At 45.4% G+C, this 13462-nt stretch overlaps 1 protein-coding gene across 1 annotated transcript; it reads left to right on the top strand.

The window, feature by feature from the left end:
* The first annotated feature begins 8338 nt into the window (after nucleotides 1–8338).
* Nucleotides 8339–13141, top strand: LOC112267643 (alpha-crystallin A chain). Its single transcript, XM_042313887.1, has 3 exons — nucleotides 8339–8741; nucleotides 10567–10689; nucleotides 12112–13141. Exons 1-3 carry the CDS (start codon nucleotides 8544–8546, stop codon nucleotides 12322–12324), a joined length of 534 nt encoding a protein of 177 aa, XP_042169821.1. The 5' UTR covers nucleotides 8339–8543; the 3' UTR covers nucleotides 12325–13141.
* Nucleotides 13142–13462: the final 321 nt, after the last annotated feature.

Raw genomic sequence — 13462 nt, forward strand, 5'->3', positions numbered from 1 at the left:
ACACTCCTATCCAGAGTGATTTACAGTAAGGAGTTATTTAGCAGACGCTCCTATCCAGAGTGATTTACAGTAAGGAGTTATTTAGCAGACGCTCCTATCCAGAGTGATTTACAGTAAGGAGTTATTTAGCAGACGCTCCTATCCAGAGTGATTTACAGTAAGGAGTTATTTAGCAGACGCTCCTATCCAGAGTGATTTACAGTAATGAGTTATTTAGCAGACGCTCCTATCCAGAGTGATTTACAGTAAGGAGTTATTTAGCAGACTCTCCTATCCAGAGTGATTTACAGTAATGAGTTATTTAGCAGACGCTCCTATCCAGAGTGATTTACAGTAATGAGTTATTTAGCAGACGCTCCTATCCAGAGTGATTTACAGTAATGAGTTATTTAGCAGACGCTCCTATCCAGAGTGATTTACAGTAATGAGTTATTTAGCAGACGCTCCTATCCAGAGTGATTTACAGTAAGGAGTTATTTATCAGACGCTCCTATCCAGAGTGATTTACAGTAATGAGTTATTTAGCAGACGCTCCTATCCAGAGTGATTTACAGTAATGAGTTATTTAGCAGACACTCCTATCCAGAGTGATTTACAGTAAGGAGTTATTTAGCAGACGCTCCTATCCAGAGTGATTTACAATAAGGAGTTATTTAGCAGACGCTCCTATCCAGAGTGATTTACAGTAAGGAGTTATTTAGCAGACGCTCCTATCCAGAGTGATTTACAGTAAGGAGTTATTTAGCAGACGCTCCTATCCAGAGTGATTTACAGTAATGAGTTATTTAGCAGACGCTCCTATCCAGAGTGATTTACAGTAAGGAGTTATTTAGCAGACTCTCCTATCCAGAGTGATTTACAGTAATGAGTTATTTAGCAGACGCTCCTATCCAGAGTGATTTACAGTAATGAGTTATTTAGCAGACGCTCCTATCCAGAGTGATTTACAGTAAGGAGTTATTTAGCAGACGCTCCTATCCAGAGTGATTTACAGTAATGAGTTATTTAGCAGACGCTCCTATCCAGAGTGATTTACAGTAAGGAGTTATTTATCAGACGCTCCTATCCAGAGTGATTTACAGTAATGAGTTATTTAGCAGACGCTCCTATCCAGAGTGATTTACAGTAATGAGTTATTTAGCAGACGCTCCTATCCAGAATGATTTACAGTAATGAGTTATTTAGCAGACGCTCCTATCCAGAGTGATTTACAGTAATGAGTTATTTAGCAGACGCTCCTATCCAGAGTGATTTACTGTAAGGAGTTATTTAGCAGACGCTCCTATCCAGAGTGATTTACAGTAATGAGTTATTTAGCAGACGCTCCTATCCAGAGTGATTTACAGTAAGGAGTTATTTAGCAGACGCTCCTATCCAGAGTGATTTACAGTAATGAGTTATTTATCAGACGCTCCTATCCAGAGTGATTTACAGTAATGAGTTATTTAGCAGACGCTCCTATCCAGAGTGATTTACAGTAATGAGTTATTTAGCAGACGCTCCTATCCAGAATGATTTACAGTAATGAGTTATTTAGCAGATGCTCCTATCCAGAGTGATTTACAGTAATGAGTTATTTAGCAGACGCTCCTATCCAGTGATTTACAGTAAGGAGTTATTTAGCAGACGCTCCTATCCAGAGTGATTTACAGTAAGGAGTTATTTAGCAGACGCTCCTATCCAGAGTGATTTACAGTAAGGAGTTATTTAGCAGACGCTCCTATCCAGAGTGATTTACAGTAAGGAGTTATTTAGCAGACGCTCCTATCCAGAGTGATTTACAGTAAGGAGTTATTTAGCAGACGCTCCTATCCAGAGTGATTTACAGTAATGAGGGCAGACTTTTTCAGTCAATCTAATGTATTTATAAAGCTCTTTTTATATCTGCAGACGTCACAAAGGCCTTATACAAAAAACTCAAAGAGCAAGCAATGCAGATGTAGAACATATTAAATGTACTGTACTCTTCAACGATGAAAAATCTGAGGTTGTGTTCTGGAATGGTCAAATATGTCTAGCTAGTAACTACCAAAATATCATTTTTTACATATGTCTAGCTAGTAACTACCAAAATATCATTTTTTACATATGTCTAGCTAGTAACTACCAAAATATCATTTTTTACATATGTCTAGCTAGTAACTACCAAAATATTATTTTTTACAAATATGTCTAGCTAGTAAGTACCAAAATAGCCTTTTTGACAAGATCATATGAAATAGAATGATTGATATGCCAGTATAATACAAAGTCAGAGATAATTTGGTGTGCCAACAATGTATTTGTATGGTTGTTTATGCTTTTCACTTTGGATGTATCAGAGTAAAAAGTCCTATCGGGATTTGTGTGCTATAAAATCACTTTATAATCTTATGAAAAATAAAGTTGTTAAAACATCTCTGAATTTATATTTGCTATGCAATCATTTTGTGTGTAGAATGTGTATAGTGCAGCGCCAGCTGTGCCATCAGAGACTCTGGGTTCGCGCCCAGGCTCTGTCGTAACCGGCCGCGACCGGGAGGTCCGTGGGGCGACGCACAATTGGCCAAGCGTCGTCCGGGTTAGGGAGGGCTTGGCCGGTAGGGATGTCCTTGTCGCATCGCGCACCAGTGACTCCTGTGGTGGGCCGGGCGCAGTGCGCGCTAACCAAGGTTGCCAGGTGCACGGTGTTTCCTCCGACACATTGGTGGGGCTGGCTTCCGTGTTGGATGCGCGCTGTGTTAAGAAGCAGTGCGGCTTGGTTGGGTTGTGTATCGGAGGACGCATGACTTTCAACCTTCGTCTCCCGAGCCCATACGGGAGTTGTAGCGATGGGACAAGATAGTAGCTACTAAAACAATTGGATACCACGAAATTGGGGAGAAAAAGGGGTAAAATTCAACAAAAAAACACAAAAAAGAATGTGTATAGTGAAAATGTATGAGCTTTTAATAGTAGTTTGAGATTCCATTGTGATTAAGATAAATGGTACTCTAATTATGTTGACCCTAAGCCATTACCTGTTTAGAATGTACAAAGTGGCTGCGTGGTCGAATTCTCTGGACATCTCTTCTCGATAGCTAAACAACCGAACCTTCTGTGATAAAATGTGTAGCCGAGCTGTGCATATGAATAACAGTATCAGCAGTTACACCACCCTACCACTAGGCGGCAGTGAAAGAGCATAGTTGGTCTAACATTCTATGTATGACTGCTCTCGAGTCTGCTTGGGCTTGCAACAATTTCATTATTTAAGGTACTGTTTAGGGTTTTAAAGGGTACATCCATTTTTGGACTTTTAATTAATTACATTTCTTGAATACAATTTATAAATGCCCCATGAGCTTAGTTCAACTGACACTCTACCAGGGGTATCCAACTCTTACCCTACGAGGTCCAGAGCCTGCAGGTTTTCTGTTCTACCTGATAATTAATTGCACACACCTGGTGTCCCCGGTCTAAATCAGTCCCTCATTAGAGGGAAACAATGAAACAGGCTTTGTGGTCCAGAGTTGAGTTTGAGGGCTCTATATCATCCAAACATGGTTAAAACCATAATATTGATAACATGGATGGTGAGTCCTCGCATAATTGTCAGTCTTGTAGGCTAGAAATGTCCTTCAACCATGCAAACAGCAAGCTGTTTAGTTATTACATGTTAACACATTATGACCAATCCAAATCACACTTCAAATAGCAATGGAACATATAAGCTCATTCATCATTTCAACCATTGAAATATAGACCGCTCATTGAGTTTTGAATAACAGTGACTTATTAATGCCTAAACTAGTCAATTCCTGAAGTATTCTAGCTACTGTACAACTAGCTATAGTAAGGGTAGGCAACACTGCTCCTGGAGTGCCAGCTTATAATGTTGATTTAACCAGCCTGGAAGATCAGGTGTGTTGAAGCTAGGCCATCACTGAACTGACCAATTAGCTCAGTTGGCCAGGTGTGTTGAAGTTAGGCCATCACTGAACTGACCAATTAGCTCAGTTGACCAGGTGTGTTGAAGTTAGGCCATCACTGAACTGACCAATTAGCTCAGTTGACCAGGTGTGCCATCACTGAACTGACCAATTAGCTCAGTTGGCCAGGTGTGTTGAAACATCACTGAACTGACCAATTAGCTGGCCAGTTGGCCAGGTGTGTTGACCAGGTGTGTTGAAGTTAGGCCATCACTGAACTGACCAATTAGCTCAGTTGACCAGGTGTGTTGAAGTTAGGCCATCACTGAACTGACCAATTAGCTCAGTTGGCCAGGTGTGTTGAAGTTAGGCCATCACTGAACTGACCAATTAGCTCAGTTGGCCAGGTGTGTTGAAGTTAGGCCATCACTGAACTGACCAATTAGCTCAGTTGGCCAGGGTGTGAAGTTAGGCCATCACTGAACTGATCAATTTCAGTTGGCCAGGTGTGGTGAAGTTAGGCCATCACTGAACTGACCAATTAGCTCAGTTGGCCAGGTGTGTTGAAATTAGGCCATCACTGAACTGATCAATTAGCTCAGTTAGCCAGGTGTGTTGAAGTTAGGCCATCACTGAACTGACCAATTAGCTCAGTTGGCCAGGTGTGGTGTCAAGCTGGAACACTATCCTGCAGTGCCTGCAGCCCTCCAGGAACAGGGTTGCTTACCCCTGAGCTAGAGCAAGCACACAGGCCCTAAGCAAGGCCTCTAACGGCTTCCTTCCTTCTATCTATCCAGCCTTCCATCCTTCCTTCTTCTCTCCTTCCATCTTTCCTTCCTTCCTTCCATCCTTCAGTAGCAGTGGTTCAGTGAATCACACTTATGTGGTGAATAACCGTTCCAGAGGTCCAAACCCCCCCAATTTAGCTCACTGTGCTAAAACAGTCTTGTTGTGCACAGGAGACCTGGATTCAAACCTTGTCTACCACATTTCCTTCCTGTCCTATTTCGCTATCATTTTGTGATCACCTAAAGGAAGGAATACAAATCAGACTGTAATGGTAACGTACACAGTCGGCATGTATAAAAGGTGCAGTGAAATGCTTCTGTGCTAGCTCCCTCAACATTCCAGTACACAAATCAATATCACACCCTCAGGTTAGCCTCAGGTTAGCCTCAGGTTAGCCCCAGGTTAGCCTCAGGTTAGCCCCAGGTTAGCCCAGGTTAGCCTCAGGTTAGCCCCAGGTTAGCCTCAGGTTAGCCCCAGGTTAGCCCCAGGTTAGCCTCAGGTTAGCCCCAGGTTAGCCCCAGGTTAGCCTCAGGTTAGCCCCAGGTTAGGTTACACACCACTGTTCCAACCAGAGCTGACGATGAATAGCCTGACCTGTCTAGCATACTGTAGGATATACACAGACCAGGGCTTCTATTGTCTGGCTCATTGATAAAACCCTCTCTGCCCCTAAACCTGCTGACAGGGCTGTAACAAGGCCCAACCCCGCTACGTCCGGCACCCCTATCCTCTCCTCCATCCCCCTCTGGCCTCCATCCAGCCCCACAACATCCCCTAGGCGCTCGGCCCTGGCCGAGGCCGGTTGGTCTTGGCGGGTGCGTCTGTGGGCTGGAGAAAGGGCCTGGCCGGTGCTTTGTGTAAGCCTCTGTGCTGGACCGGGTGAAAGCCCAGGGGGATTAGGTTAATACAGCAGGGGGCGAGGCCCGGAGGGAAGTCACCGGCAGAGGGATCAGAGCCATGGGAACTGGGGGTGGGTGCAGTGGGCGTGGAGGGGTCTGTTTGGGTGCATAGCTCCTCTCTCTGAGTTCTTAGGCTTTTAATACACACATACTGGTTCAGACAGACACACACACACACAATTGTTCAGACACAAACACACACAATGGTTCAGACACACACACAGGTTCAGACACACACACACACTGTTGCTTTAGAAACAATTTTGCACGCTACTTCACACAAACACAATGATACACACACACACACACACACACACACACACACACACACACACACATACAGTGGGGCAAAAAAGTATTTAGTCAGCCACCAATTGTGCAAGTTCTCCCACTTAAAAAGATGAGAGAGGCCTGTAATTTTCATCATAGGTACACTTCAACTATGACAGACAAAATGAGAGAAAAAAATCCAGAAAATCACATTGTAGGATTTTTAATGAATTTATTTGCAAATTATGGTGGAAAATAAGTATTTAGTCAATAACAAAAGTGTATCTCAATACTTTGTTATATACCCTTTGTTGGCAATGACAGAGGTCAAATGTTTTCTGTAAGTCTTCACGAGGTTCACACACACTGTTGCTGGTATTTTGGCCCATTCCTCCATGCAGATCTCCTCTAGAGAAGTGATGTTTTGGGGCTGTTGCTGGGCAACACAGACTTTCAACTCCCTCCAAAGATTTTCTATGGGGTTGAGATCTGGAGACTGGCTAGGCCACTCCAGGACCTTGAAATGCTTCTTACGAAGCCACTCCTTCGTTGCCCGGGCGGTGTGTTTGGGATCATTGTCATACTGAAAGACCCAGCCACGTTTCATCTTCAATGCCCTTGCTGATGGAAGGAGGTTTTCACTCAAAATCTCACGATATATGGCCCCATTCATTCTTTCCTTTACACGGATCAGTCGTCCTGGTCCCTTTGCAGAAAAACAGCCCCTCTAGCATGATGTTTCCACCCCCATGCTTCACAGTAGGTATGGTGTTCTTTGGATGCAACTCAGCATTCTTTGTCCTCCAAACACGATGAGTTGAGTTTTTACCAAAAAGTTCTATTTTGGTTTCATCTGACCATATGACATTCTCCCAATCTTCTTCTGGATCATCCAAATGCTCTCTAGCAAACTTCAGATACTGCTGTTTCCCCTGCTGTTTCCCCTGCTGTTTCCCCTGCTGTTTCCCTGCTGTTTCCCTGCTGTTTCCCTCTGCTGTTTCCCTGCTGTTTCCCTGCTGTTTCCCCTGCTGTTTTCTCTGCTGTTTCCTCTGCTGTTTCCCCTGCTGTTTCCCTGCTGTTTCCTCTGCTGTTTCCTCTGGTGTTTTCCTGCTGTTTCCCTGCTGTTTCCTCTGCTGTTTCTCTGCTGTTTCCCTGCTGTTTCCCTGCTGTTTCCTCTGCTGTTTCCTCTGGTGTTTCCTCTGTTGTTTCCCTGCTGTTTCCCTGCTGTTTCCCTGCTGCTGTTTCCTCTGCTGTTTCCCTGCTGTTTCCCTGCTGTTTCCCTGCTGTTTCCCTGCTGTTTCCCTGCTGTTTCCCTGCTGTTTCCCCTGCTGTTTCCCTGCTGTTTCCCTGCTGTTTCCTCTGCTGTTTCCTCTGCTGTTTCCCTGCTGTTTCCCCTGCTGTTTCCTCTGCTGTTTCCCTGCTGTTTCCCTGCTGTTTCCTCTGCTGTTTCCCTGCTGTTTCCCTGCTGTTCCTCTGCTGTTTCTGCTGTTTCCCTGCTGTTTCCTCTGCTGTTTCCCTGCTGTTTCCCTGCTGTTTCCCCTGCTGTTTCCTCTGCTGTTTTCCCTGCTGTTTCCCCTCTATTTTACATTCCATACTGGTCAATGGGACAAATACCCATCCTCACAATGTTTGACCGCTGTTGTTGTGATGTTGACCTCTCCACGCCCTCACACAGCCACCCCCAGACTGTATTGTGACTGAAGTCTGCTCTTCATCCCAACAAAGTACCAGAACAATAGTGTGTTTGTGTGTATGTGTGTGTGTGCGTGTGTATGTGTGTGTATATGTGTGTGTATATGTGTGTGTATATGTGTGTGTGTGTGTGTGTGTGTGTGTGTGTGTGTGTGTGTGTGTGTGTGTGTGTGTGTGTGTGTGCGTGCGTGCGTGCGTGCGTGCGTGCGTGCGTGCGTGCGTGCGTGCATGCGCGTGTGCGTGCGTGCGTATGTGTGTGTGTATGTGTGTGAAAGACAGAGAGAGAGAATGAGCATGTCGGTGCTCCACACCCAGACAGATTTAATTCCCATCCCCCGTATCCAGTGTCAGAAACCCCACCAACCACAGGAGGCTGCTGAGGGGAGGACGGCTCATGATAAACCATGTTTTTGATTTGTTCAATACCATTCTATTTATTCTTTCCAGCGATTACTGTGAGCCAGTCCTCCCATATTAAGGTGCCACCAACCCATTTCTTTTCACCCCGACCTCCTGATTCTCTCTCCGTCTCCCCTTTTCCTCCCCCTCTTCCTCCCCCTCTTCCTCACCCTCTCCACAGGCCAAGCCTCGGCTTGTTTTGTCAGAACCTTGTCGTCCGGTTGGCGCTGGCACAGGTCCCGCCACGTTACGAGGGCCAGGCTGTAGCTGGACGGGCCAGCGGGCACTCCACCCACCGATTCTGCTGACTGAGCCCGTCCCACCATGAGATAATGCCATTCCACAGAGATCCGCACTAAAGCCCCTCTTTTCTGCCCCACAGGTATATAAAGAGGGGGCGGCTGCAGAGGAGAGGACACGCACCACTTGGGACCCCTACTCCTCTCTACTACTACTGCTACTACTACCTCTAGTCCTCCCTCACGCCTCTCTCTCTCTACTCCTAACAGAACACAGGCACTAGCGAGCCGAGCTAAAGCAGAGCAGCAGGAAACCGTCTGTATTGAGTTTGGGCCCGTCGAGCTAAAACCTAACCTACGCTAGTATGGATATTGCCATCCAGCACCCCTGGTTCAGACGTGCCATGGGCTCCATGTATCCCGCTCGTCTCTTTGACCAGTTTTTCGGGGAGGGCATGTTCGACTATGACCTGTTCCCCTATGCTGCCTCCACCATCAGCCCCTACTACAGACAGTCGCTGTTCCGCAACTTCCTGGACTCCACCAACTCTGGCATGTCTGAGGTAACAACTAACCTGTTCAACCTGACTGATTGATCACTGTGCTCAGCATTGGAAGTGTTCAGTCTGGTTTACCAGGCTAAGCTGCTCTGTCCTCTGGGGAAGAATAGGATCCACTAAGACCTATTCATTCACCATCATTCTAAATCTGTAGTCCCTTTAGTTTAGTTCAAACTACCCAAATGTATGATTTGCATGTTTCTTGTTGTCTATCTTTATGGATAGAAAGCAGACTTGGTTGTCAGTGTTTGATGGGGAAAGATGTAATACTTCATAGACAGAAGATGTTGTCCTAGCTAACAGAGAGAGCTTGTGTGTCCTTGGGGGAATCAAATCATCCACAGGTCGTTGCTGTAAATGAGAATGTGGTCTCAGTCAACAGACCTGGTAAAATAAGGGTAAAATTAATCAATTGAAACCGAGTTATTAGGGTCATGATGCATTGGTTACATCCTCTACAGTGTCATTGGTTGAACAGTATGCTGTTTTCCTATAAAAAAGACGATTCGCAAAATGGACTGAGATTGGACAGATTTGACTCGTACTGTAATTGGCCCTAATGTAGCGCTAGCCAGATCTGTTATTGAATGGCTATGACAGCAGTAGCGCTAGCCAGATCTGTTATTGAATGGCTATGACAGCAATAGCGCTAGCCATATCTGTTATTGAATGGCTATGACAGCAGTAGCGCTAGCCATATCTGTTATTGAATGGCTATGACAGCAGTAGCACTAGCCAGATCTGTTATTGAATGGCTACGACAGCAGTAGCGCTAGCCATATCTGTTATTGAATGGCTATGACAGTAGTAGCACTAGCCATATCTGTTATTGAATGGCTATGACAGCAGTAGCGCTAGCCATATCTGTTATTGAATGGCTATGACAGCAGTAGCGCTAGCCATATCTGTTATTGAATGGCTATGACAGCAGTAGCGCTAGCCATATCTGTTATTGAATGGCTATGACAGCAGTAGCGCTAGCCATATCTGTTATTGAATGGCTATGACAGCAGTAGCGCTAGCCATATCTGTTATTGAATGGCTATGACAGCAGTAGCACTAGCCAGATATGTTATTGAATGGCTATGACAGCAGTAGCGCTAGCCATATCTGTTATTGAATGGCTATGACAGCAGTAGCACTAGCCAGATATGTTATTGAATGGCTATGACAGCAGTAGCACTAGCCATATCTGTTATTGAATGGCTACGACATCCTGCTATCCTATACAGCTGTAGTAGATGTTGCTGATTGTCATAAGAGAGTACAGAGAACAGAGAGGTCACATACCAATACTACTGGAGCTGTAAACAACGATAAGAAGTGCATTTTGCAGTTTGCAAGACTATTGCAAGTATGTTGAAAATGAGCGGCAAATGGAATGCACTAATCTTGAGTGATTCTCAGCAGGGAAGAGCTCAGAGACTGCTGCAGTGTTATCCACAAAGTCTAAACCAAGTCTAAACCAAGTCTAGACCAAGTCTAAACCAAGTCTAAACCATGCTCTGTCCTGCCCATAATATACTGACTCATTCCATTACTAGCTCAAACTGCATTTCAACTTGGGTTATATGCCAGGATGTCAGAATTTCGATGTCCAAACAACATCTAGTGTTTTGGTGACTAGTGACACACATTTTGTTTTGCAGCATCTATACTCACTTCAGAAATGGATACTCTTCTTCATATCTCTCTGAGATATGACAACATATAGAACTGAACTGATATGGGAAAAAAATACATTTCAGAAGATGAGCGTCACTGTGGTTACCAGGTTCCCGCCACCCGTGACCTTTAACCTTCAACTCCTTTCCCTCTATCTCTCCAGGTCAGGTCCGACAGGGACAAGTTCTCGGTCTTCATGGATGTGAAGCACTTCTCTCCTGATGAACTCAACGTAAAGGTGACTGATGACTATGTGGAGATCCAGGGAAAGCATGGAGAGAGACAGGTGAGACCTCCCACCATCGGTGACCCCTGGTTGGATGGGTTAAGATTCCATCCCATCTAAGCAGCACACACCCTAATCTCTGGACGGACAGGCTGAGCTAGCTCAAAACTACCACTGTGACTTGTGGTAGTACACCCGCTCCTGAGTTCAAACACAATCCCTCTACTATGGCTTGGAACACCAACGCCTGGTTTCTCACATGTGCACATATATATCAGTGGGGGCTGCTGACGGGAGGACGGATCATAATAATGGCTGGAACGAAACGAATAGAATGGAATCAACACCTGGAAACCATGGAAACCATGTGTTTGATGTATTTGATACCATTCCACTGATTCCACTCCTGTCATTACCACGAACCCATCCTCCCCAATTACCAACCTCCTGTGACATACTGTCTATACTGTACATGTATAGTGTGAGTGCCTGCACGCCTGTCACATGGAAACACCCTGTGGCAGTAGTTGAAGCAACAAGCGCACCAGATACTGTCATCACTGTGCTTTCCAGGTCAGTGCATTCATCCTTAGGCAGGTTGCTCCTTCCATCTACCTAGACAGAGCCACTGCTACAACAACCAGCATTAATCAGCCACGTCCTCAAAGAGATGCTAACAAGATGTGTTATTAGATTCAACATTTTGAGTCAGAGGAGAATTTCTCAACCTAATTCATGTGTGTCGAGCACACCCACCCACAGCCTTGTTTTGTTTACTCTGGGAATTGGTCGGCTTACGAGCATTACCCTCATACGAATTCAATTCGACCCTTTTCTAGGCCCATGTTCAGCCAGGATGAAGTCCAACAACCAAGCAGTTACGTGTCCTCAGATGAAACTATACACACTGACACACTTTGCTGGGAAAAACATCTCCAATGATAGGGATTCCTACATAAACAATGGGACACATTGTTTGGGGTCATTTCATTTTCTGGGGCCACACGGTGACACAGAACAAATGTGATGTATGTTAGTCATAGAGGTGAACGTGACCCACAATGTTTTGAGTTTTCCTTTGTAAGAGTTAAGAGTCATTAAATTAGATTACAATATGCTACTTATCTCTCTCTTTTCTCTCTCTTCTCTCTCTCTTCTCTTTCTCTCTCTCTCTCTCTTCTCTCTCTCGTCATTTATTTTCATTCTGGATGTTAGTGGCCTCCAGGGACAGGCTGAGTGGGGGAGCCGTTGTAACTAAGGAACGTTTTGCTTTCTCTTACGTCCTTTCTGCGTCATTCCCAGCAGCCGCACATGTTTTTTTCTTAGAGTGCTGAATTCATATGGTTAGGCCTGTATCTGACAGTGTGAAGGGATAATGATTTAAAAAGCACCATAAAAACGTTCATCATTTTCCATCTAAAGTGTTGAACGTGGACACTACATCCTTACTCTCATCCTCATTTGTCTCTCTCTTGTCTCCAGGACGACCACGGTTACATCTCACGTGAGTTCCACCGCCGCTACCGCCTCCCCTCCAGCGTGGACCAATCGGCTATCTCCTGCACACTGTCCACCGACGGCCTCCTGACCCTTTGTGGCCCAAAGGTCACCGGTGGCGGTGGCGACCTCGGCCGTGGCGACCGCAGCATCCCCGTCACCCGCGACGACAAGACTAACGCCTCCCCCTCCTCTTAAGAAGACGTGGGTGGCACTGGGGATGCGGGGGGTGTCGAAGGGCGGAAGGGGGCATGCAGGGGGGGGGCTTCTCTTCCAAATAAAACAGCCGTGTGGCTGGGGCAGGGTGCGGGGGGCTGAACAACACATTCCTTTACCCCCAAAGTCTCCCCACCCCCTCGCCCCTCCCCTCACCACCCTACCCCAATCCCTCTCTCCCTGACTCCACACTTAGAAGATATCAGTGTATTTCTAGTCTAATATTTTCTCATTTTTTAGACTGTGCTAGACTATTATGGCAGTGTTAATATTCTGCCTCTGATTATGACTCATGACCCATGAGGATGGATAAAGAGAGGGATGGTTGGGGCTTGGGGGGGACAACAAAACAAAAGGATTTAAGAGAGGGTCACATGACTTAACCCTGGCTTTCTACTTCCTGTGTAAACAAACAACAAATCGGTCACCCCAGGGGTACCGTGGGTAATATTTCACCCAGTGAGGAAGCTGCCGTCTTTCTCCTGGCTGTACTGAAGGGCTTTACTGAGCAACTCTTTCTAAGAGAAAGAGAGGGAGGGGGGAGGATAGGGGGGAGTTAGGGTTAAGTACGTACCATTGTCTGGTCCTATAGGACTGCTGTAGTACTGAAAAGGGCTTCCATCATTGGGCTTATACCACCACCTGGCTTTTTTCCATTCCTGTGTCGTGACTTTTTCCAAACCCTTCTCTCTTGTCCTTTGAGTATTTCCTGTCCTGTAGCGTTAGCCCTGTTCAGCTGATATCTGCTCACTACCTGAGAAGTAGAAACAATAAAACTGTAATATTAACCAAGAAGCAACCCCTTGTCTGTACGTTCTCTGTTTCATCAAGTATTCATTGGACGTGAACGTATCCGTTGCGCAGGTCAACCGCAAAGCTACTGAGCAAAACTAGACCACATATTCATTGTAATAGAGCTGAGAGTGTTTACTCTCTAAGAGCTGTGATTAATCTGATCCCCTTCTTAATCAGTCACCTAAATAAGTATGAAATAAGTGGCACGAGAGCAATAGAGTAAGACAGAGAGAGAGAGACTGAGACAGAGAGAATGAGACAGAGAGAGACAGACAGAGAGAATGAGACAGAGAGAATGAGACAGAGAGAGACAGACAGAGAGAAT

This window comes from Oncorhynchus tshawytscha, unplaced genomic scaffold (genome assembly GCF_018296145.1).
Source record: "Oncorhynchus tshawytscha isolate Ot180627B unplaced genomic scaffold, Otsh_v2.0 Un_contig_821_pilon_pilon, whole genome shotgun sequence".
Lineage (NCBI taxonomy): Eukaryota > Metazoa > Chordata > Actinopteri > Salmoniformes > Salmonidae > Oncorhynchus > Oncorhynchus tshawytscha.